The sequence below is a fragment of the Suncus etruscus genome, chromosome 15 (genome assembly GCF_024139225.1).
Source record: "Suncus etruscus isolate mSunEtr1 chromosome 15, mSunEtr1.pri.cur, whole genome shotgun sequence".
Taxonomy (NCBI): domain Eukaryota; kingdom Metazoa; phylum Chordata; class Mammalia; order Eulipotyphla; family Soricidae; genus Suncus; species Suncus etruscus.
Window position 1 is genome coordinate 64,521,980 of NC_064862.1, and position 25,345 is coordinate 64,547,324.

The following is a 25,345-nucleotide window of genomic DNA, read 5'->3' on the forward strand; positions in this document are numbered from 1 at the left end:
CGCGGTGGTAGCGTCCGGCCTGGCCTACCGGCCCAGTCCCGAGCTCACCGGGTCTCGGCTCTGCTTGGCTTCCCGCCGCTACTTCCTCCGAGCCCGCTCGGGTCGGCGGCTCGGCTCTTCTGTGGGTGGGGGAAAAGGCAGGATTGACGCAAGAGTGAGTGTAGGGGATGGAGACTCGGAGTCCCGGCGCGGGAGACTGGGGAAAGGAAGGGGAAGGGGTTGGCTCCCAGGGGCACGGACGGTGGAGTGGGGGGGGGGGGGTGCGGCGTTGCTAGGAGACGCGCTTGTGTGACCCCAGCCTCGCGCGGCCGACTCGGGGTCATCGTTGACTCGCCTGGGAGCCCGCCCAGGGAAGCGCGGCCCGAAGGCCGGGAAAGGCGAGGCTGGTTGGGAACACCGAGGCGACAGTTGGGGGGCCTTGTGAGTCCTGGGGCTCCACGAATTGAAACGGGAGAAGTTTCTCACCGTCCTGGGGAGGTGAGAGGCGTCCAAGGTGGGGGCGATTTGACCCCATCCAAGCCCCAAAAGGAGACTTTGCTTGGGCGGGGAGGACAGGCTTCTGAATTTCCGAATTGGCTTGATGATGCACAGAATTGAAAAAGCAAGTTAGAGGTTGGCAACTGTGAATTTGTACTCCTGTCGAGGGAAAACAAAAGGAATAAGGAAGAAAAAAAATCCAGGGAGGAAATCATGCTAGGTGAAATGGTAGGAGATGGGGGCGATGGGGGTGATGTTTGGGAAAGGCCAGGTTGGGTGGAAAGATCCCAGGACGGTGGGACGCTTGGAAAGGAGTTTTTTTTGTTGTTGTTGTTTTTGTTTTTTTTTTTTTTGTTTTGTTTTTTGGTTTTGGGGTCACACCCAGCAACGCTCAGGGGTTCCTCCTGGCTCTATGCTCAGAAATCGCTCCTGGCAGGCTCGGGGACCATATGCCATGCCGGGATTCGAACCACCGTCCTTCTGCATGCAAGGCAAACACTTTACCTCCATGTTATCTCTCCGGCCCCATGGAAAGGGATTTTCTAAGCAAAAACTAGAGCCAGTGGAAAGGGTTTCATGGACACAGACGGGAAGGCGGGCAGGAGGTCAGAGCAGAAAGGCCCGGGGCCTGAGTGATGTCTGATGGAGAGGTGGCAGGGCCGACTTTTAAGCCCAAGGAAGGGGACATGGCCTCACCTGATTGACATTTTAAGAGCTAACTCTGGACTTCCTGGAGAGAAAGAATAGACTTTGAGCTCTGCAGAGAGAGATTTAAGGATATTGTTGCCAACAGAAAGTACCAATGGAGAGAGAGAAGTCGTTTCCGAAGATACTTGGAAGGTAGAGCTTGAGACTTGCTGCAGAACTGGATGTGAAAGTATCTGGGAGAAGGAATAAACTAAAAAGACTCCTAAGGGGAAACAGATTGGAAAGGAGCATCATAAATTCTTGTTTGTGCCAGGTTTGATAAGGTTTATTAAGCATCAAGTGAACATGTTTGGAAGTTAGATTTACAAGAGAGGCAGAGGAAGGGAAGTCAGAAAGACAATAAATGTCTTGTTTATTCACAGTTTGCCTAAGAAGAGGTGATAGATTACAAGAAAGACCTCTGAAGTCTGGGGGTTCTTTACATTTGGAGATTAGCCAGAAAATGGCAAGCTAGCCTTGACCCAAACAAAGTCTCAAAGACAAAAGGAAGCTGTAATAACGGAATATCCTGAAATATCGGAAGCCACCCTCGCAACCAGTGATTCATACTCTCACTGGTCAGCTTTTGCTCATCTTTGAGACCTTGTTTAAATTCCTTTTCTCTGTTCCACTTCTAGTTATCAACACTTCTGGATTTGTGTAGGTAGTTTGTAACCATTCCAGCCAACTTGACTTTGCTTCTCAAACATGGTAATTGTTTAATTGTCTTCTCTTCTTAGAGTACTGTTTGTGTCCTGCTGGCCCCTCTTGCAGAGACAGCCCACAAAACCCAATGACTTAGTTGCAGCATCTGTTCATAAGATACCAGCCGCGAATTTAAAAAAGCTTTTGACCAAGTTACTTCCATCAAAATCTAGAAATCTCATAATATTTAGAAAGTTGTTAGAGGGCCAGAGTGATAGTACAGTGGTAGGACGTTTTCTGGGTTTCAGTCTTGGGTCTGCCACCATGGAGTGCTTCTTTTTGTTGTGCTGTTGAGCTGAAGTAGTTGGCAAAAACTTAGAGATTGTAAACTGGCAAGAGAGTGTGCCCAAATCTGTTCGAAGTCCACCAAATGATTTAAATGTCAGCATTTAAGATGGGAGATCAAAGCCCAGATTTTCAGCTTCATTTGGAAATGGAGAAAATTTAGCAACATCAGTCTAAAATTCCTATATAGCAACGCTCCACTAAAGCCAATAAGCCTGTTGGCCTTTGTATTTGAGACATGCTACCCAAAGACACTATCTGCTTGATCCCTGGAGGCTCATTTTATCCATTATTTTGGTTTAGAGCCCATTCTCTATATCCTATATCCTCTCACTACATGTTGCTATTTAAATAAAATTTGAAAATCAGTTCCTTGTGCATACTAACCAAAGTTTCGTTCCAGAAGTTACCTGTGGCCAGTGACTGTCATGTTGGATAGCACAGATTAAGAAAATGTCTTTAGGGACTGGAGCAGTAGCACAGTAGGGCGTTTGTCTTGCACACTGCTGACCCAGGATGGACCCAGTTTCTATCCCTGGCATCCTATATGGTCCCCTGAGCCTGCCAGACGCGATTTCTGAGTGCAGAGCCAGAAGTAACCCCTGAGCGTTGCCAGGAGTGGCCCAAAAACCAACAACAACAACAAAAAGTCATCAATACTTGAAGGTGGTCTGCCACTGACAGGAATGAACACTGCTTATACTCTCCAGGACCTTGGTCTAATAAAACCCTCCTGTGCCTCTTTAGAAGAGAAGAGCTGCTTGTTTGATACGTACTTAGAAATTGTCACCAAGGCAGGGACCTCTCTGTGGAATGAGCCTATTTCAGTGAATCAAGGGTCAGGTGCAGGCTCCAACTATGTCTTATAACCCAGACTCTCCCAATCCAGTACAGTAGGATTTGTCACAAAGGAAGATTTTTTTTTTTTTTTTTTGGTTTTTGGGCCACACCCGTTTGACGCTCAGGGGTTACTCCTGGCTATGTGCTCAGAAATCGCCCCTGGCTTGGGGGGACGCCGGGGGATCGAACCGCGGTCCTTCCTTGGCTAGCGCTTGCAAGGCAGACACCTTACCTCCAGCGCCACCTACCCGGCCCCACAAAGGAAGATTTTTAATGTTTATTTAAATTTTAAGTTTTGTGTTGCACTTCCTTCATTCCTGTGATGGTTGAAATCCTGGCTGGGTAGATATGAATGAGTCACAGGGTATTTCTTTACCATTGACCTGGTTTTCTATTTTCTGGCACATACACCTTTAACGCTATCTCCTACTTCTGGTATCTGGTCCTCTCTACTTCTGAATGACCCTTACCCTATCTTGTCTCCTAAATAGGCTTTTTTCTTAAATAAGGAAATAGATGTTTCTAATTTCTGTTGACTTGAGGAACTGAAGCTTGATTTTCATTTAGAATTTCTGTAGCTGATGGAGGAACGCAGCTATATATATCTTGGTTACAGTAATCTTGTTGGAGTTTCCTTCTGAATATAATAATCTTGTGTGCTAATTCATTTAGAAACCTCAAGATCTTAGTTTTACAGGCAGATATTTTTGAGATTCCCCATATTACAGAAACTAGCGGTTTTAATTCCCTTTAGGTCATTTAAAAATATAGTATCCTCAAAAAATATAAATATAGTATCCTCTTTTCACCTGCCCTCCCTCTCTAACATACCATATTCTCATTTTCTGTGTAAAAAGATACTACTTCAGAGAATAGCTGTGGTGTGATAAAGTACACACATATTGGGAAGTTTGAGAGTGCAGCAGAGCAGGAACAAAACTTGAAATTAGGACAGGAAGCCATGTGTGTGTTGACTTTTATTTGTTGAAGGCTAGGGAGATGTTCATTGATAGAAGACAAAGTTTTGGACAATTTAGCTTGGAAGTGATTTAATATGGAGAAGGATGATACTGCTTAGAGTATTCATATACACCAGAAAGCAAGGAGTATAACAGACCTGCAAGAGAAATTCACCAAAGCACATGCAAGGAATAAAAGAAAAAGAAATAGGAACGGAATCCTAGCCAGACCTTCAGTATTGGCATCTATATTACATTTCCAGTTAGAAATATGCACTGTGGTGTGAAGATAAGGGATGTGTCCAACAGGGTTATTTACTCATCCCGAAGAACAATAGCCCTTTACTGCTGAGGGAGAATTAACGATCTGAGGGAAACAGATTTAGGAAAATCCATTATTACCACAAAGCAGTAAATTTGCCAACGGACAACATGTTTCTTTTCCCCTTTTTGTAGACAAAGCTTAGCATTAGATAAAAGAGGCCTCATTGTCCCTCACTGTTTCCTCCATTTCAAGTAATATTAACCTGTTTCAACTCATAATGCTAAGTGATTTACGGGATTACCTCATGAGTAATCTGAACAACTCTGAAGAATGTTAATGTTCTACTAATACTCTGTTTTTCATTTTAAGAAACTGAGGCCCTGGAGGACTTGTGAGATCAATTCAGAGTTGATCATTTCAGAATGCACTTATAATTTGTATTATTCCTTTTGGTCCTCACATATATGGAAAAGCTTTGAATATCTGAAACAAAGACCATGTTTTTTATTCTGCATTGTGGAGCAAGAAAAATTTTACTTTTGTATTAGAAAAGCATTTTAAGTATCTCGAGTTTTTCCAAAAGACAAATGTGATCAGAGAGATAGTACAGAGGGTAAAGTGGGTGCATTCCCTGTTTCCTGAGGCCTTCCTGAGTGCAAAGCCGGAGTAAATCCTGAACACCACCATGTGTGGCTCTATTTTAAAACACACATATACACACTTGGAAATACATGTTCTTATATTTTCTTGTAATGTGGTTTTTGTCCACTCTTCACTTGAGCGCAATGGACCTTTCTCTTCAAAAGAAGAGCAGAAGCATCAGAATTCCATTTTTTGTGTGTGGTTTTTTTTTTTTTTTTTTTTTTTGTGGTTTTTGGGTCACACTCGGCAGTGCTCAGGGGTTATTCCTGGCTCCAGGCTCAGAAATTGCTCCTGGCAGGCACGGGGGACCATATGGGACGCCGGGATTCGAACCGATGACCTCCTGCATGAAAGGCAAACGCCTTACCTCCATGCTATCTCTCCGGCCCATTTTTTGTGGTTTTAAGCGTCACAAGATAGTACATTATTTCAGTCCAGTGACAACACTGGCTGATCAAAAAGAACGACACTTTATAACTCTACCATCTTGCCTGTGATGGAACTGATATAAGTCTTTCTCTCTAAATGTCACTAAGTATTCTAATTATCCAGACACCCAAGGTGCCACAATTGGAGACTTTCTTGTGAGGGCTAATTCGTATTTTTAAATATTCTAAGATCTTCAGCTGGAAATGTTGGTTCAAAATAGAATACCATTATAACTATTTAAGGATAAGAATGGCTATTAGGGCCCGGAGAGATAGCATAGCGGTGTTTGCCTTGCAAGCAGCCGATCCAGGACCAAAGGTGGTTGGTTCGAATCCCGGTGTCCCATATGGTCCCCCGTGCCTGCCAGGAGCTATTTCTGAGCAGATAGCCAGGAGTAACCCCTGAGCACTGCCGGGTGTGGTCCAAAAACCAAAAAAAAAAAAAAAAAAGGAATGGCTATTAGGATATTACTTGTGTTTTTAATTCATGTGTAAATATAGTATTTAAAAATTTATTTAAATTCTGTACTAATATAAATGAAAATGTCCTAACAAATATATTTCAAATTATAAGTATCTACCAGGCCAAAAAATATAATGATTGATCAAGTCCCAACCGTCTTCTCTCTTCCCTAACCATGTGGTATAAGAAGAAAAATTAGCAAACAATTGCTTACTTTTGCTTTATAAGCAAGCACCTTGTAATTTAAAATTATAATATAGTAGGATATAATTGGAATATGCTAGAAGTACCTGGAACACACATAGCAGAGATGCTTATCCAATTTCTGCATAGAGAAAATATTCTCAGAGGATGAAAATAATTGTTACTCAAAGAATATTTCAGTTTGGGGGGGGCGGAGCGATGGCGCAGCAGTAGGGCGTTTGCCTTGCATGTGGCTGACCCAGGATGGACCATGGTTCAATCTCCCAGCGTCCCAAATGGTCCTCCAAGCCAGGAGCGATTTCTCAGCACATAGCCAGGAGTAACCCTGAGACCGGATGTGGTCCAAAAATAAAAAAATAAATGATAAAAGACTATTTCAGTTTGAGTTTGGGAATCTTTTGACATAAAGTTTCTTATTCTGGAGAGATAGTCTTGCATGCAACTGACCCAGGTTTAATCCCTAACATGACATATGGTCCCTGAAGCACAAAGCAGGAGTGACCCCTGAGCATTGCTGAGTGTGCCCCAGCCCTTCCCAAAAAAGACAGGGTTCCAGATAGGGTAGTAAATCATGAGATAAGTCACCACTGGTGAATTATGAACACGTAAAACAGTGATTCTTTTAACTTTCACAACCTGTGAAACTCAACTCCACCCTTAACCATAAAGTTACTTGGAATGAAGCTTTACTGCATTACATTCATTAGTCATAATGAGAAAAATTAAAAATCCACCTGGGAACAGATCTTGAAAGCCTGGAGATATGTCTGTCTTTTTACCTGGGATTTGAAATTTATTTTTTTTGTCTTTTTTTTCTCCTTTGTTTTATTTTTGAGCCACATCCATGGTGCTCAGGCTACTCCTGTCTCTGTGCTCGAAATCACTTCTGGCAGGCTTGGAGGACCATTTAGCATGCCAGGGATTTTAATACAAATCAGCTGCATGCAAGGTAAACGCCCAACCAGCTGTGCTACTGTCTGGTCCCTCTCATTTTTTTTTCTGTCCCTTATGTGTACTACTCCAATACTTTTTCTTGGGCTGGAACGATAGCATAGCAGTAGGGCATTTGCCTTGCATGCAGTCGACCCGGGACAAACCTGGATTTGATCCCCAGCATCCCATATGGTCCCCCGTGCCTGCCAGGAACAATTCCTAAGCACCAAGCCAGGTGTAACCCCTGCGCATCATCGGGTATGACCTAAAAACAAACAAAAAAAGAAACCCAATACTTTTACTTCAGTAGAAGGCAAAATCCCATGAGAGTTCAACATTTAGAATATTAACATTCCGGGGGCCCGGAGAGATAGCACAGTGGCGTTTGCCTTGCAAGCAGCCGATCCAGGACCAAAGGTGGTTGGTTCGAATCTCGGTGTCCCATATGGTCCCCCGTGCCTGCCAGGAGCTATTTCTGAGCAGACAGCCAGGAGTAACCCCTGAGCACTGCCGGGTGTGGCCCAAAAACCAAAAAAAAAAAAAAAAAAAAAAGAATATTAACATTCCTTAGACTAGAGTCATGCTCCTATAAATTTCATCTGGGGAAAGGGAATTTTCATCTCTGTTCTAAAATATTTATGCTGTATGAATTTTCCAATGGTTAGGGAAATTGTTTCAAAGGAAAGGGAAAAGGGTAAAAGCCTCTGTCTAATCCTCGAAGTCTTCCTAAACACTTCTATCAAAGGCTTTAGACATGTTTTGTCTAAAATGCTGTATATGAGATCCACTGTATAACGTGGTTTCTTGAGCCTACTCCAGTTCCATTCACTGTGGTCTGTTTTGTATTTTATTCATCTCTCCTCTGGGCTTACTCCTGGCTCTGCACTCAGGAATCACCCACCTCAGAACACATGGGATACTTAGGATCAAACCTGAGTCAGTCGCACTAAACTATGGCCAGCCCCTCTTTTTGCTCTAACACTCTTAACAACTAGTGGAAGGTGAGGGAGTGGAAGTTACTCATTTAAGACATAGATCACTGCCCATTACAAATCTCCACTACTGATTCCAGTGTAAACATGGTAAAATATTATGTTCAGAGAAGTAGGCATAATCTCTTTAGGCTTTGAATCCCGGAATCCCAATTTTACAGTTAATTAGATGGCATTAGTGAAACCTTTTGCCATTTGCAAGACTGGTAGAATAGTATTTATGATATAATTGATATCTAGCACATTTTAAAAGAAGCCAGTATATGGGCCGCAGAGATAGTGTGGAGGTAGGGCATTTGCCTTGCATGCAGATGGACAGTACTTCAAATCCAGGCATCCCATATGGTCTCCCGAGCCTGCCAGGAGCGATTTCTGAGCGTAGAGCCAGGAGTATCCCCTGAGCGCTGCCAGGTGTTACCCAAAAACAAAACAAAAAAAAAAAAAGGAAGGAAAAAGGATAGTCTGAGACAACCATATTTTTACTGGTAGAAGTTGTTCAGGTCAAAGGGAGAGGACCAGAGGAGAGTATTCTAGAAAAGGAAAAATCATGGATAGCAACTCTTAGGAAAGAAAAATTCCCTCAAAGAATTGAGGGGGCGGGCAGAGCGATAGCGAAGAGGTAGAGAGCATTTGCCTTGCATGCAGCCCACCTAGGACGGATCTGGGTTTAATATCCTCGGCTCCCATACAGTCTCCCAAGCCTGATAGGAGCAATTACTGAGCGCAGCCAGGTGTGTCCCCCCCCCCAAAAAAAATTGAGGGAGTCCAATATGAACAATAGGCATTTGGGGGGTTAGAGCAATAGTACAGTGGCATAGGGTACTTGGCTTTTATTTCCTCAACCATGCCAGGAGTAAGCCCTGAGCATCTGGGCTTCATCCCTCAACCCAAAATAAATACTGACAGTTACCTTTTCCCTCAAGGCTTAGAAGGGACAACAGGCTAGACTGGTTAATACTGCACAGTGGGAAATACAGTGTTCGAACCTCTCTCTTCGGCATGTCTGTTTTTCTGGGTCACCTGATGTTGGGAGACATCACTTATCTCCCTTTCAGTATTACTTTTCCAAACACTTAAACATTAATTAGAGTGTTCTGAAAATAGTTATATGATGTACCAATTGTTTGTTCAGCATGTTAGGTTGAGTATCCCAATTGCTGGGTTTGTGCATCTCAGATCATAGTAGATTATGCTTATGGGGATAGAAGCTGTGGTACTTACATTACAGCAGCAAATGACTGGAAAGCCAGACAATGTAGGTTCCTGCTATTTCAATGTCAAACTGTCACTTGATTTCTCAAGTGTCATTCAGTCACAAGTTTGCTCTGCTAATGACAGACATGAAGCAATCACTAATAGAAGTTACAGACTCCCTAACCCTCACAGGAACTGACTCACATAGACTCACGTATTTTCAGATGAAAACCATGGAGCTTTGGGAAGAGCCAAAAACTCAGAAGCCTGTTTCCTTACCAGGAAAAATGTCATCATCTCATCTGGGTTTTTATTACGATTAGCCACAAAACAAGATGTTCTGTTTATAAATTCTAATTTTAAACATTTTCCTGTGAAGTGTTGTGGACTTAAGAATCAGCGTTGAGGGCCCAGAGAGATAGATAGCACAGCGGTGTTTGCCCTGCAAAGCAGCCGATCCAGGACCAAAGGTGGTTGGTTCGAATCCCAGTGTCCCATATGGTCCCCTGTGCCTGCCAGGAGCTATTTCTGAGCAGACAGCCAGGAGTAACCCCTGAGCAACGCCGGGTGTGGCCCAAAAAACCAAAAAAAAAAAAAAATAGAATCAATGTTGAATATAATATAACCCTTTAACTTTTCAATTGAGTGTAGTGATGCTTTTGAGCTTTTGGACAAATGTTAAACCTTAGTTCCTCAGTGCCCAAGAAGAGTAACTTGGGTCAGGGATAAGAAACTCAAGAGAATGTTTCTGTAAGGATTCTGAGTATTTTACACTTACTTAAAAGTTTCTAGATACACACCCTCTCCCAGCTCCCATCTGCATTCTTTTAACTGGCCTGATTCTCAAACTCAGGATCACCCATATTGTATCCCTCCCCTCTTGGGTTGGACATGCTTAGAACACTTCCCAAAGGGCTGAGAACTGCCCACTTCCCCATCCTGAGGAGCTTGTTTAAGGGAAAGTCCAGGACATTAAAGAGTTGGCACTTCCTCACCCAAACTGCTATTTTCCCCGCCTGCCAGTTTGTGAAACATAAGACAGCGTTCTTCTAAGTGTGACTAATCGGGATTTTATGTTGAGCAACTTTTCTCCTTACCCCCGAATTTCTTTTAGACATAGAAACAAATATTAAAAAAAAAAGCCTGAACATTTTTGCACAAGTTAAAAATATTTTTTTCTTTTAAATACCTAATACTTAATGTCCATCAAGAGGAGAATAAACTGGGGACAGATCAATAGCACAGTGGGTAGGGCATTTGCCTTACATGCTACCGACTCTGTATGGACCCGGGTTTGATTTCTGGCATCCCATATGGTCCTCCGAGCCTTCCAGGAGTGATTTCTGAGTGCAGAGCCGGGAGTAACCCCTGAGGGCCACCAGTATGGCCCAAAAATTAAAAAAAAAAAAAAAAAAAAAAGAGTAAAGTATATTAGACACGAACAATACACAGTGGATTGTAGCATGAGAATATATGAACTAGATCTAATATAAAGAAAAAATCTTACAAGGGCGAGGCCCCCAAAAATAGTTGCAAAAGAGCACAATACCTTCATTATATAACTAGTTTTAAAATTTGTTGAGCAATATACCATTAAGTGGACAGGTATGTGTAAAAAAGAAATAATGAATACAAAATAGTGGGTAATGGTTTCTTTTTGTTTGTTTTGTTTTATTTATGGATCACACCCGGTGGTGCTCAAGGGTTACTTCTGGCTCTGTGCTCAGAAATCGCCCCTGGCAGGCTCGGGGACCTTGTGGAATGATGGGATTCCAACTCCCCATCTCCTGGATTGGCTGCATGTAAGGCAAATTCCATATTGCTGTGCTATCTCTCTGGCCCCCAAAATAATGGTTTCTTCTCCAAGAGACATAGGTTATTTGGTTGGTAAATCATATATAGGGGTTGCAAACTATAGAATTTATTCTTTTAAGGTCCATTGTGATTTCTCTCTTTGTTATGAAATATTTCATAATAAAATAACTTAAAGATGATAGAAATTCGTTTTTTTAATACAGGCTAGAGAGCATAGGGTTTGATGTTTCTTTAGTTTTTGTTCTCAGGCCATACTTGACCATGCTTAAGGGTTATACCTGGCTCTTCACTCAGGAATCACTCCTGGCAAACGGGAGTCATGTGGGGAATAGAACTCAGTCAGCTGTGTGCAAGGCAAGCACTGTGCTATCACTCTGACCCTGAGTTGGGTTTTTTTTTTTGGTTTTTTGTTTTTTTTTTTTTTTTTTTTTGGTTTTGGTTTTTGGGCCACACCCAGTGGTGCTCAGGGGTTACTCCTGGCTATCTGTTCAGAAATAGCTCCTGGCAGGCACGGGGGACCATATGGGACACTGGGATTCGAACCAACCACCTTGGGTCCTGGATCGGCTGCTTGCAAGGCAAACACCGTTGTGCTATCTCTCCAGTCCCTGGCCCTGAGTTTCTTGTCTTGCATGAGGCTTACTAAGATTTTATCTTAACCACCACAGGGTCCCCCATGAAACTGCAAGGAAGAGACCCCAGCATAGTTTAGCCTCTAGCACTAGTAGTATAACCTGAAAGTAAATAGAAAAATACAGCTGGCTCTAGCTAGAGATGTACCTCAGCAATAGGCCTTGCTTATAAGAGGCCCTGAGTTCAATTCCCATTACATCAATAATAATAATAAATAGTAAGTGTGCATTTTGGATCTGTCATCTTTGCACAATGATTTATGGCAAGAAGCATGATTAAGCAGCCTTCAACCAAGGATGGGATCTAAGGCTAGCCAAGAGAACTAGTTTTTCTACAGCACTGTTCTGACAAATACTACCAAACAAATTGGTTGAGAAAGAGCAATTATTTCTAGGCTAATTAAAGAGCTTGATTAAAATAATGTACATCTGCCTCGCTGCCTACTGTCAAAAAATCTTTTATTCAAATTTTCTTCTATTTTGGTGAGTCTATAGATGACAACAGCAACACGACAAGAAGTTCTTGGCCTCTACCGCCGAATTTTCAGGCTTGCAAGGAAATGGCAGGCAGCATCAGGGCAGATGGAAGACACCATTAAAGAAAAACAGTACATATTAAATGAAGCCAGAATGCTGTTCAGGAAAAACAAAAGCGTAAGTACGCCCCAGTTGGATAGTAGTAAGGAAGAGAATAGTTGTTTTGCTCATTTCTTTTCTCTACTAAGATTAAGAGGCCTGAGCATCAGTGGCAAATAGAGCCTTACCAGCATGCCCAACCTCAGACTCAGAGTCCTGCCTGGGTCTGTCTTTCTCTTTGTGGTTTCATCACATGAGCCAATAAGTAGCTCTGCATCCTCAGAAAATTCCAAGAGCCAGGTGTCATTGAGTCAAGCCTTGAGAGTTGTCAGGGAGAGGGTGGTTCCTTACGCTATGTGCCTTTTACCAACCACTCTCACAGGAGCTCTCATTTAAAATGTGTGATAATTTTTTTGTTTTTATTTTTTCAGGGACAGAGGGTAGTATGTTTGCCTTCCATGCTGCTGACCCAGGTTCAATCCACATTTTACATGTCCCCCAAGAGTGATTCCTGAGTACAGAGCACGGAGTAACTCCTGAGCATTGCTAGGTGTGGCCCAACAACATCCACTCCCAATATTTTTTTTCAATTCTAAAGCTTTTCAAAATAATCTCATGAAAAAAGAAATAGAGCTTTTCAAAGCCTCGAATTATAAACCCATTCAGAGAGGAAAGAGTACTCTCCTTTCTCTGATTTAGGACACAGGGTTCTCTTCATAATGTTGAACTCAAGCCTCTTTGGCTAGTAGAGTGACTTTGCCTTTTGGGACCATAAAATTGAGTAAAATAGCTAGATCTCCTTTATCGGAAGTATACACCCAGACACCAGGGAGCCAAAACTCAGTTCTAAGAGGCTTGATTTGACCCATCCCAACAAACCGTGAAGCTTAATTGAAAGTGGCTTTCAACTTCTGCCATTTTTTTTTACCTCTTCCTCATTGATCCCCTCAGTTCAATTTCCTTCATGAATTTTTCTGCTGGTTTGCTCTTTATTTTCCGTACTTTTTTTTTCTTTTGTTTTTGGGTCACACCCAGCAGCACTTGGATTTACTCCCGGCTCTATGCTTAGATATTGCTCCTGGTTTATGTTACTATATTATGTTATGTTAGTTTACCTCATTATGTTAATTTTGTCTCTTGAATAAATTCTTACAATAAAAAAAATCGCTCCTGGCAGACTCAGGGGGATGCATATGGGATGCAGGGATTCGAACCACTTCCTTCTGCATGCAAGGCAAAGCTCTACCTCCATGCTATCTCTCCAGCCCCTATTTTCATTACTCTTGACTCACTCTCAGTCTCTTTTAGGCCCTATCTTCTCCATACCCTCCCACTGTCAGTGGGGTTCCTCTGAATGTCAATCAGGGCCCAAGGCAGGTACAACCACTTCTTGTGTCAGCCCCTTGTATCTGAATGTTTAGTCTCCATATCTGAGTATCTCTCACAGCCACCGGAGGACCTCATTGCCAGCATAATAGTCCAAAGTAGATCTCTTTCCACAGGAATGCACCCCCTGTTTCTACCTTCACTCCTGGTACAACTGTGCAGCCCTTTGCTCTCATTCTTTAATCCAACAAGCTGTAAAATGCCCATTACATGCCAAATACTGTACTAGACCTCTGAGGATTTTTTTTTTCCTTTTTTGTTTTTTGGGCCACACCCAGCAGTGCTCAGGGGTTACTGCTGGCTCTGTGCTCAGAAATCACTCGTGGCAGGCTTAGGGGACCATATGGGATGCCGGGAATTGAACTCAGGTCCATCCTGGGTCAGCTGCGTGCAAGGCAAATGCCCTACCGCTGTGCTATTTCTGCAGCCCCCACTGAGGATCTTTCAAAGGTGTTTCAGAGGGGCCAGTGTGATAGTACAGTGAAGAGGGCGTTTGTCTTATACACAGCTGACCCAGGATGGACCTGAGTTCAATTCCCGGCATCCCATATGGTCCCCCAAGCCAGGAGCGATTTCTGAGCACATAACCAAGAATAAACCCTGAGTGTCACGGGTGTGGCCCAAATACAAACAAACAAAAAAAAGATGTTTCAGAATTAGATGCAGAAATATGTAAAATTACAATTGAAGTGCTCTATAGAAATCCTCTCAATATTCAGTGTTCAGGACCTTCCTCTTCCTAGACTGCTTTATAAAGCTAATCTGCATATGATACTACTCTCAGTCCTCTGACCTTCCTTCAGCCCCTCCACATAATTGTATGTACTATACATAGCAGAGTGTTTGTATTGCATGCTCTCTATAAACATTCTTCTGAAGAATGGGAATAAAATATTGCAGTTGCTATTGGGGTAGTATCTTTCACTGTATAGTAGCTTTTTGGTTATTTTGTAGTCTCATTTATATATTTTTGCCTTTATTTCTCATCCAGTGGAGTTGAGTTTCTAAATCCATGTTTCAATCAACATCACTGATGTTGGAATCCTGGAGTATAATATGTATGTTTTCTACTACATATGATTTGGGGTTTAACATCCAAATCTTTTATTCTTTATTTTTTGTTATGTTTTGGGGCCACATTTGGCAGTCTGCATGGCTTACTTACTCTTGACTTTGAGCTCAGGAATCATTCCTGGCAATGCTTGGGACTAACCTGAGTTATCTAACCTGAGTTATCTGTGTGCAAGGCAATAATCCAACCCTCAGTACTGTCTCTTCAGCCCTTCATTTTGAGTTAATTTTTATACCTGATGATAGTGATCTGGTTTTATTTTTTAATTTTGGGTCACAACTGTAATTACTCTGTGCTTAGGTGTTGTTCCTTACAGTTCTCAGGGAGCTATTAGGTGCTAGAAATGGAGTCTCTTCTGTGTAAGGCATATGCTCATTTTATTTTTCTCTCTCCAGCACTGATTTCACCTTTTTATGTATCTGTACAATTTTCTCTAATACCATTTGTTGATTTCTCTTTTTCTACTGGATGTACTTGGCTGCATTGTCATATTATTAGGTATCTATATATAAAGTGTGGATTTATTCTGGATTCCCAATTATGTCCTGTTAATTTGTGTGCCTATTTTTGTTCTAGTACTATACCATTTTAATAATATTGCTTTTTAATATTATTTAAAGTGATAGAACATGGTAATTATATTTTTCTTCTTTTCTTTCCAAATTACTTTTGCTATTCAAGGTCTTCTGTTATTCCATACAAATTTTAGGGTATTATTTTTTTGTTCTCTTAAAAAATGCCATTGATAGTCTGATATAGATTGCATTGATTCTACATATTGCTTTAGGTAAGATGGCTATTTAAATAAAATTTATTCTTCCACTCATTAAACATGGTATGGCATGTCTTTCCATTTCCTTGTATCTTCTATTTTTCAGTAATTTAAAATTTTGTTGTTATGGTTTATGTTATATTTACAATAGTATAAATGTTTGACATTGCATTATACCAATACTGTACCTAACTACCACCAAGGTACTCAAGACCCTCACCAATATCCATGTTTATTCTAGTTCTTCTTTTTACACTCTGTGGTAATGTTTTATAGGTTTTGGGGGGTATTGGAGTGACATTACAGCAAAACAGTCACTTATCTTGCACATAACTAACCCAGGTTCAATCTCCTGCATCCCATATGATCCATTGAGCACTACCAGAGTGATTCCTTGGCACAGAGCTAGAATTAGCTATTTGGTATGGCCAATTAGATCTTTTGGATATAGTGTATATATATTACTTCTTTGTTAGATCTACTTCCAAGTATTTTATCTTTTTTATTAAGTAATTGTAAATTAGATTTATTTTTTTAATTTCTCTTTTCTCTAACTCATGTATATATTTAGTTTTATGTTTACTTATTCTGTATCTTGCCACTATACTGAATTCTTTCATTTTGTTAAAGCTTTGGTGGTGTAATTAGGATATTTTGTGTATATTATCATGTCAAATGGAAATAGTGATAGTTTCTCTCTTTTCTTGGCCTTGTATGGTATGAATCAAAGGGATATATACATTGTTAGTATGTAAGTTTTTTCCAGTGTGGAGGTGAGAAATGTGTTTCAAACTTTAGAATATACAGTGGTTTTACTATCAATTAGAAAGAAAACAGACTATCAGTCCACATTTTCACAAATGATTTTAGTAGAAAGTTTCTTTCAAGAAAGTTTAATATTACTATAGATGGTGTCTAGATATGGCAGAGTCATGTAAGAAGCTGTTAAAAGATTGAAAGTGGAGAAATCTAACCCAAACTTATTTGTTATGTTTGGGGTTTCTGGTTTTTCTTTTGTTTTTCATTTTAGAGCCACATCCAGCGGTGCTCAGACCTTACTTCTGGCTCTGTGCCTAGGAATCAGTCCTGAAGAAACTTGGGACCATATGGAGTACTGGGGATTGAACTCCGGTTGGCCACCTGCAAGGCAAATTCCATACATATTCATTGTCCTATCTCTTTTTGGATTATTTGGATATAAAGTTAGCCCTCAGGAGCCTTCAACTCCATAACCTTTATTATTTTATTCTATTGAAACCATTGTGATTTACAAAGTCCTTCATGGTTGGATTTCAGACATACAATGAATTTGGGCCAATCTCACCACCAGTGTCTACTTCCTCCACCATGTCCCCATAGTGTATTCCAATAAACCACCCTTTGCCTCCCAGCCTGCCAGTATAACAGACCCATTTAAAGTTTAGATTATTTAGAATTTAGGTCTTTTTTTTGGGGGGGGGGAGGGTTTGGGTCACACTTAGCTGTGCTCAGGGGTGACTCCTGGCTCCATGCTCAGAAATTGCTCCTGGGAGGCTCGAGGACCATATGGGACACCGGGATTCGAACCAATGACCTTCTGCATGAAAGGCAAATAAATGCCTTACCTCCGTACTATCTCTCCGGCCCCTGAATTTAGGTCTCTTGATTCCATTGTTGTTGACTTTGGCTTGGATATTTGGTTCTATCCATTTTTTATTCACCAATGCACCTGAGACCACTTGGCCCTGGCCCCCATCCTTTCATAATTATTTGTCCTCTTTCACTCAGTTTCTTTCCTTCTCCTCACTATACTCTGGGGCCAAGGGTATTCGAGACAATGCCCATTTGGACCATTACATTTCTTTATGCAATTATTTTAAATACCACATATAAGTGATATCATTCAGTACTTATCCTTTTTTTCTGGCTTACTTCATTTAAAATAATATCTTCCAGTTCTATCCATGTTGCTGCAAATTGCATGATTGCATCATTCCTTACAGAGATGTAATATTCCATTGTATATATGTATATTGCATCATCATAATCCACTAGTCTGTTATTGGACATCTAGGTTGATTCCAAGTCTTAGCTATTGTATTGAATGCTGCAATGAATAACTGTGCATGCATTATCCTCTTGGATGAAATTTTTTTTGTCCTGGAGATAGATAACCAAAAGAGGGATTGCTGGGTCTTATAGAAAATCAATTTTGCATTTACTGAGAACCCTCCATACTATTTTCCATAGGGGTTGGTAATTATACTTTTATCAGAATCTTCCTTTCTCCACTATTCCTTATAGACACTTTTTCTTGTAATCGCATTTGCTGTTAGAGCTTAAGCATGAATTGCTCTGAATCCTAAAGGGCAAAGGGAACATGGAAATCTATTCCCAAGGTAGACATCAGAATAAGAACTTCTGAGAAGCAGAGGTCAGAAAACTCAGCTTCCTCCCCAAGAGACATAACTGTGGTTCTGTGTACTATAATTCCTGGAACTCCTCTTTGCTCCAAGAGGTGCCACAGTGTAGGAATGCCTTGGAAGTTCCAAACCACTCTAGCCCAGTCATCTGGAACTGATGCAATACCAGCACTTCTCTGAGGCCCACTTGGAAATTCTTAGCAGATTCATCTGTGAATTTTTTTATTTTTTTATTTATTTTTTTGCTTTTTTTGGGGCCACACCCTGTGACGCTCAGAAATCACTCCTGGCTCAGGGACCATATGGGACACTAGGGATCGAACCAACAATCAAACCAAGGTCTGTTCTAGGTCAGCCGCATGCAAGCAAACGCCCTACCACTGTGCTATGGCTCTGGCCCTGTGGATTCATTTTTTATCCTCAGAATAAAAAAGGGCTTCTCCCCTTTTCCTATTTGGCTATTTTTTTTTCTTTTTCCTTTTTTGGTTTTTGGGCTACTCCCAGTGATGCTCAGGGGTTACTCCTGGCTATGCACTCAGAAATCGCTCCTGACTAGGGGGACCATATGGGATCCAGGGGTTCGAACCCAGATCCATCATGGATCTGCCACATCCAAGGCAAACGCCTTACCCCTGTGCTAGTGCTCTGGCCCCTCCTTTTTGGCTTTTTACTTTTCACTGTAGACTTCTCGTTTTTTTAAATGAAACTGTTCAACCATCATTTGACTATTTTGGAATTTCAAAAGCCATTTTAATGTGCAAGGCAGTTTATAGTTCAAAATAAAAAGTGGTATTTACTCCAGTATTTGATGGAGTTTCTAGGCTGTACTTCCTGGACTAATTGAGTTAAAATTTGATCAACATGGAGAAGATATAAAGAACCCATTTAGTGTTTGTGTGGAATATATTGTAGAGATTATTCAAAGTGAATCATTTAGTGCAACTTCTAAAAGGCAGTTTGAATATAGAAGATATATCTGTGACCAGAGAGATAGCACAGCAGAAGGGCATTTGCCTTGCATGCAGCCAACCCAGGACAGACCCGGGTTTGATTCCCTGCATCCCATATGGTCCCCTGAGCCTGCCAGGAGTACCTGCCTTTCATAAAGGCTATTTTCCAAAAAGGCTGGACAGGATGGCATTCTCACAAGCAGTGAATGAGAGTTCCTTTCTCTCCACATCCCCGCCAGCACTGATTGTTCTTGTTCTTTGTAGTGTGTGCCAGTCTCTGCAGCAGTCATGAGATAATGGTACCTCATTGTTGTTTTGATTTGCATCTCCCTGATGATTATTGATGTGGAGCATTTTTTCATTTTTCTTCTGGCCATTTGTATTTCTTCTTTGAGGAAATGTCTGTTTATTTTTTCTCCCCATTTTTTGATGTGGTTAGATGTTTTTTTCTTGTTAAGTTCTGTCATTACTTCAGGAGTATCCTGACAACCCCCCCCCCCCAAAATAAAAAGTAAAAGAAAATATATCTGTGAGAATTTGACTGGGATGTTTGCTCTAGAAATTTATTTTGTTTTGTTTTCTTTGTTTTTATTTTTGTTTTTAAAATTTGGGAGTGATTTCTGGCAGCACTCAAGGGTTATTTCTAGCTCTGCACTCAGAAATTACTCCTGGTGAGCTTGGGAGACCATCTGGGATGCTGGTGATAGAACCCAGGTCAGCCACATGCAAAGCAAATGCGTTCCCCACTGTGCTATCACTCCAGCTCCTAGAAAAAAAAATTTAATTTGGGGGGAGGGTTATCACTTTTTTTTAATATAGTTCTTTTTTTTTTTTTTTTTTTGGCAATATAGATCTTTATTTAAGCACCATGATTACAAGCATGTTCGTAGTTGGGTTCAGTCATAAACAGAATACCCCCCCCTCACCAATGCAACATTCCTACCACCAATGCTCCCCTCTTCCCTCACCCCTGCCTGTATTTGCGACAGGCATTCTACTTCTCTCATTCTTTAACATTGTCATTCTAGCTGTTAGTGTAGTTATTTCCCTAACAGTGTTCACCACTCTTTGTGGTGAGCTTCAAATTGTGAGCCGGTCCTTCCAGCCCTTAACTCTATTATCTCTGGACCTTATTACAGTAATGTCTTTAATTTTTCTTAAAACCCATTGATGAGTGAGTGCCAGGATTGTTGGAATAACACTTGAACATAGATGAGTATGCACCCTTCCCCCAATTAAAAGAATGGGAGCAGCTATTTATGTAAGTACTGAGGAATTTGAAGTTGTCTATAGAAAAAACAAGGATTAGAATAAAGTGGGCTCTCATTTATGTACAGAAAAAAAACTAAATTATATAGTATATGCTTTATATATACATAGAACGTTAGCCTTATAGGGGCTAGAATAATAGCACAATGGGTAAGGTGCTCACTTTGACTGATGCAAATCACCAGCACCCCAGCCTCTCTCGGAGTGATTCTGAGCACGGAGCTAGGTATAATCCCTGAGAACTGCTAGATGTGACCCAACCTACTCCCTTCACAACAACAACAAAAAAATAAGAATATGATCTCTACAAAGACAAAAAAGAAACTACTGATAATTTCCACTAAAAAAAGAATTGATAGGAAGAAGAGTTTTTGTTGTTGTTATCCTTTTTATGCATCCTTTTGTACAATTTGTTGATTTGTTTTTTTGTTTTGTTTTTATTTGTTTGGGAACAGAAGTGCTAGTGTACAGTTTTGAGTGAGCATAGTGGTAGGGTGTTTGTCTTGCATGCAGCCGACCCAGGACGGACCTGGGTTTGATTCCCGGCATCCCATATGGTCCCCCAAGCCTGCAAGGAATGATTTCTGAGCACAGAGCCAGGAGTAACCCCTGAGTGCCACCAGTGTGGCCCTCCTCCCCCCCAAAAAAGTGGTAGTGCTCAGGGCTTACTCTTGTCTCTATGCTTAGGAATAATCCCTGGCAGTGCTTGGGGGAAGGAAGCCCATATGTGAAGGCAATTACTTTGCCTTTGTTACCATCTGCTTTTATTGCCTGTTTCCGTAACTGTGTTTGTTTGTTTGTTTTGGAGCCACACCTGGCAGTGCAGAGGGGTTACTCCAAGAGGTACTCAGGAGACCTGACCATGTACAAGGCAAATGCCCTACCCGTAGAGCCCTTTAGTAATTTTTAAAAATTTAATGCAAGTAAATTTATGTTAAATTGCTTTTGATTTTGCGATCAGAGAAATAGCCTAAGTCAGGGGTCTCAAACTCGAGGCCCGTGGGCCGTTTGCGGCCCTCCCTGCAACATTTTGTGGCCCTGCCCTAGAGGAATCTATTTTTGTTTTGTTTTGTTTTAGTTGTTTGGGTCACACCCCCCAATGTTCAAGGCTTACTACTGACTTTGCATTCAAGGATCATCCCGACTTTGCTTCCTGTGGCCCCAGGTAAATTGAGTTTGAGACCCCTGGCCTAAGTGGTAGAATATATTAGTCCCTGAGTTCCGGCAATGCGTGCCCCCATCTCAGCACAAGCAGGTACCATCTTGGTGCCCCAACAAGCACCAAACCTCTCGACCCTAGAACCTACTAGATCACCCAGCACCCCAGCATTGCTGTGTGGATGGGCCCTGTATAAATTTTGCTTTTGATTCTTTTAACTATAAATATTTAATTTGCTCACTAGTAAACTGTAAGAGTATTCTAGATTTAACATTAGAAAAATACTAAATTTGGGGGCCGGAGAGATAGCGTGGAGGTGAGGTGTTTGCCTTTCATGCAGAAGGTCATTGGTTCGAATCCTGGCATCCCATATGGTCCCCCAAGCCTGCCAGGAGCGATTTCTGATTGTAGAGCCAGGAGTAACCCCTGATCGCTGCCGGGTGTGACCCAAAAAACAAAAACAAAAACAAAAAAAAGAAAAATACTAAATTTGGACCAGAAAGATAGCACAGCAGTAGGGCATTTGCCTTGCATATGGCCAACCTGGGAGGGACCCAGTTTGATTCCCAGCATCCCATATGGGTGATTTCTTTTTTTTTCTTTTTGGTTTTTGGGCCACACCCAGTGACGCTCAGGGGTTACTCCTGGCTCTGCACTCAGAAATCACTCCTGGCTCAGGGGACATTATGGAATGCCAGGGGATTGAACCCCACGGTCCATCCTAGATTAGCTCGTGCAAAGTAAATGTCTTACTGCTTGCACCACCACTCAGCCCCTAAGGGGCGATTTCTGAGTGCAGAGCCAGAAGTAACCCCTGAGCACTGCTAGGTGTGGTCCAACAACCAGACAATCAATCAATCAATCAATAAAGTTTAAAAAAAAAGGATGTGAGGTTGATTTGGCTGTGACATCTGTTACTCCATTGATCACCAGGGTTGATTCGGCTGTCTGGCTGGCTAGGCGGGTTTTCCCCCTCCTCCCTCATCACTCCATGTGTGTACCTCCTGAAGCTTCACACTTGGTCGAAGAGGACGGCCTTCCCCGAATAGAGACGGACCATTCTTCAGTAGAGGAGATACAAGTAGCTGCACTCCCCTGCTCTATAGAACCTCCAAGCAAGCTCTCAGGTCCATTTGTAGGAGAACGTAGGATAGTAAAGCTTCCAAGACTCCAGGCACATCCAGATGAGGCGCTGCACATGGCAGTCTACCTTCCTTTACAAAATAAATAAAAATACTAACTTTACCTCTTTTCCCTTTCTAATAGCTCACAGATTCAAACATGATTAAGCAATGTGTAGATGAATGCACCGCCAGAATCGAAATTGGACTGCATTACCAAATTCCTTACCCAAGACCAGTAAGTGTTGATCTTGTTAATGGGTGGTGGTTACTTATCCTTGTAAACCTGGTTATTTTCAAGAATTTATTTCCAATAAAGTTAGTGTTTGCTGAGAAGTATAGAATTACTGTGGAAGGCATGTTGAAATAGGCTATCTTTGCCTGCTACCATCATCACACCAAACTATAATCTCAGTGATAACTGATTTCTTTTACTTGTATAGTTCTCCCACATGTAGAAAGGAAACTCATTTATTTATAGAGATTTTCTCTTTTGACTTTCAATTTTTTATGGAAATAATTTTATTGTAGTATCAAAGAACATAGGTTAAAAAAGAAGTGTCAGGGGCCAGTGAGATGGTTCTAGTTGTAGTGCACATAGCTTGTGTGAAGCCCTGCAATCGCAGGCTCCATATGGTCCCCTAAGAACTTGGGCCCGGAGAGATAGCACAGCGGTGTTTGCCTTGCAAGCAGCCGATCCAGGACCAAAGGTGGTTGGTTCAAATCCCGGTGTCCCATATGGTCCCCCGTGCCTGCCAGGAGCTATTTCTGAGCAGACAGCCAGAAGTAACCCCTGAGCACTGCCGGGTGTGGCCCAAAAACCAAAAAAAAAAAAAAAAAAAGAACTAGTAAGTATAGTCCTGGTGGCCCATGAGCATTATTGATTGAGTGTTACCAAAAGTGGCCTTAGACTCATGCCAATATTGCTAGGGCTAACCCTTTAAAAAGGAGGAAGAATGGTAATTTTATTTTTTTGAGATTAAGCTTTTAAGAAATAAACTAAGTTGAAAATGAACTTTGAGCCCGGAGAGATAGCACAGCGGCATTTGCCTTGCAAGCAGCCGATCCAGGACCAAAGGTGGTTGGTTTGAATCCCAGTGTCCCATATGGTCCCCGTGCCTGCCAGGAGCTATTTCTGAGCAGACAGCCAGGAGTAACCCCTGAGCACTGCTGGCTGTGGCCCAAAAACCAAAAAAAAAAAAAAAGAGTTAAACTAATAAGTGATAAATTTCCAATGACTATAAGTTACTACAATGATTATAATTCTTAATATTATTATTTTATTATTCAGATTCATCTGCCTCCAATGGGTCTTAGCCCACTCCAAGGTCGACGACTTCAAAGACAGGAAAAACTGAGGAAACTTTCCAAACCAGTATATCTCAAGTCTCATGAGGAGATTTCCTAGCCCAGAAGAAATTTCTTTCTGAGAAAGACAAGTCAATTAAGTTTTGTTTGTACAGATTACAAAACCCTTCTTTCTAGATTAGGGTCAAAATTCAGATCTCTTCTTAATATCTCCATGAATACTGACACTAGCCCCCAATATTTGTTCTTACCTCTCAGTTCATATATCTGTCCTGAATGGATGATACCAGTCCTAGAGGTCCTGGACTAGCCTTTGAGGAAACTGAAGAACTTGGAAAGAAGACTGAAGCCTGTCAGGGGAGGATTCTCAAAAATTTTTTCCTGGAAATGCATTCTGCCAGACATGCCACTAATAGGAAGAAATTAGTTGCTGGCAGTTCCCAAAACTGTTATAAAACTTAAATACCACCTTAGAAAACTTTAAACTTTTAAGTTAAGGATTTGTTTACTCCTGCCAGGAGTAAGTAGGCTATCTCTGACCACACCAGGTGTCATACCAAATGCCCTCTCCCACTAAAACAAGTGAGTTTGTGTGTCTCTAATTTATTATAGCTTTTAATACTCCAGATAAATTCCCTTTAGAAAAGTGTATCACGAGGGGCTGGAGCAATAATATAGTGGGTAGGGAGTTTGCCTAGCATCCCATATTGGCCCCCTATTAATCCCTAGATTACTTTGGCCCACAAATCTAAATCAACAAAAGCCTATATTTTAGATTTGGGTTTGTACGTTTGGGTAGAGGCTGGTAATTTTTTTTTCGGCCACACCCGGTGATGCACGTTACTCCTGGCTATGTGCTCATAAATTGTTCCTGGCTTCGGGGACCATATGGGACACTGGGGGATCTAAATGCAGTCCATCCTAGGCTAGTGGTGCACAAGGCAGATATGTTAAGGCTTGTGCTACCGTTCCAGCCCCGGCTGGTAATTTCTGTTGTGCCAAGGACTGAGCTCAGGGTTTATGAGCCACATTCATTTTAGTGTATGTCAGTTTTGAAACCTGCTCATGTAACCAGGAACATACTTTTTTTTTTTAACACTGTTAACATTTCAGGGTTTGGAGATTACATGGAAGATAACTACATCTTATTACTGGAGATTATATTACATTGCACACAAATGCATTTCTAGGTCTTTGGTGAAAGAGAAATGCTAATATTTCCAATGTTCTTGCATATGCTCAAGCCTAGCTTGAATTAGAGTTGTGAAGCTGCTATCACATTCCCTACGTGAATGAAAGTGATTTATTTATGAAAGAATTGTTTATTTCTTGTATAACATGAGTCTGTGAAGTCAAGGCATTTGTTATTCAGCCAATGAAACTGATCTGTTCTTGCACTGGAGAGAAATAATGGCTGTGCCTTACTCAATGAAATAGCTTTCTAAGTCTGGGAGGTGGTTTTGACTCTAATTTTTGTCTTACTCTGTTGAGTTAGTCATTCTTCCCACACAGCCTTGTCAAAGATGTTAGTGCCCCCTATGTTGACCTGAGGTCAAAAAACAATGTTATTTTACCAATTAAATGGGTTAAATCGGAAAGTGTCATTTCATGGTAGCATGACACTCGGGCCTTCCTGGAATCAGTTTTCCTAAGCTCCTGCTTGGAATGAAGACTGTAAAATCACCCCACATGTTGTATCTCCAATACCAGGTGAACGAGTTTGGAGCAAGGTTGCACATTATTTAGAAATAATCTAAACCAGGCTGAGGGTGAAACACATTTAGTTTGACAATCTTCTACCTCATATGG

The 25,345-nt window shown here is 41.4% G+C and overlaps 1 protein-coding gene across 3 annotated transcripts; it reads left to right on the top strand.

The window, feature by feature from the left end:
* Positions 1 to 32: 32 nt before the first annotated feature.
* On the top strand, positions 33 to 23,791 carry LYRM1 (LYR motif containing 1). Of its 3 annotated transcripts, none has more exons than XM_049789583.1 (4): positions 33 to 46; positions 12,016 to 12,175; positions 22,374 to 22,466; positions 23,520 to 23,791. In XM_049789583.1, exons 2-4 carry the CDS (start codon positions 12,017 to 12,019, stop codon positions 23,634 to 23,636), a joined length of 369 nt encoding a protein of 122 aa, XP_049645540.1. In that variant the 5' UTR covers positions 33 to 46; position 12,016; the 3' UTR covers positions 23,637 to 23,791. The 3 variants fall into 3 exon arrangements, with proteins under 3 accessions (XP_049645540.1, XP_049645539.1, XP_049645538.1); XM_049789582.1 differs by lacking the exon at positions 33 to 46 and adding an exon at positions 64 to 154 and having other exon boundaries at positions 12,017 to 12,175; XM_049789581.1 differs by lacking the exon at positions 33 to 46 and adding an exon at positions 996 to 1,152 and having other exon boundaries at positions 12,015 to 12,175.
* The last annotated feature ends 1,554 nt before the right edge of the window (positions 23,792 to 25,345 follow it).

Excerpts from the sequence above, each read along its gene's own strand:
- LYRM1 (XM_049789581.1), top strand. The coding sequence starts at position 1,113 with ATGTCTGATGGAGAGGTGGCAGGGCCGACTTTTAAGCCCA. Across the intron at positions 12,176-22,373 it reads TGTTCAGGAAAAACAAAAGC|CTCACAGATTCAAACATGAT; the intron begins GTAAGTACGCCC and ends CCTTTCTAATAG. Across the intron at positions 22,467-23,519 it reads AAATTCCTTACCCAAGACCA|ATTCATCTGCCTCCAATGGG; the intron begins GTAAGTGTTGAT and ends TTTATTATTCAG.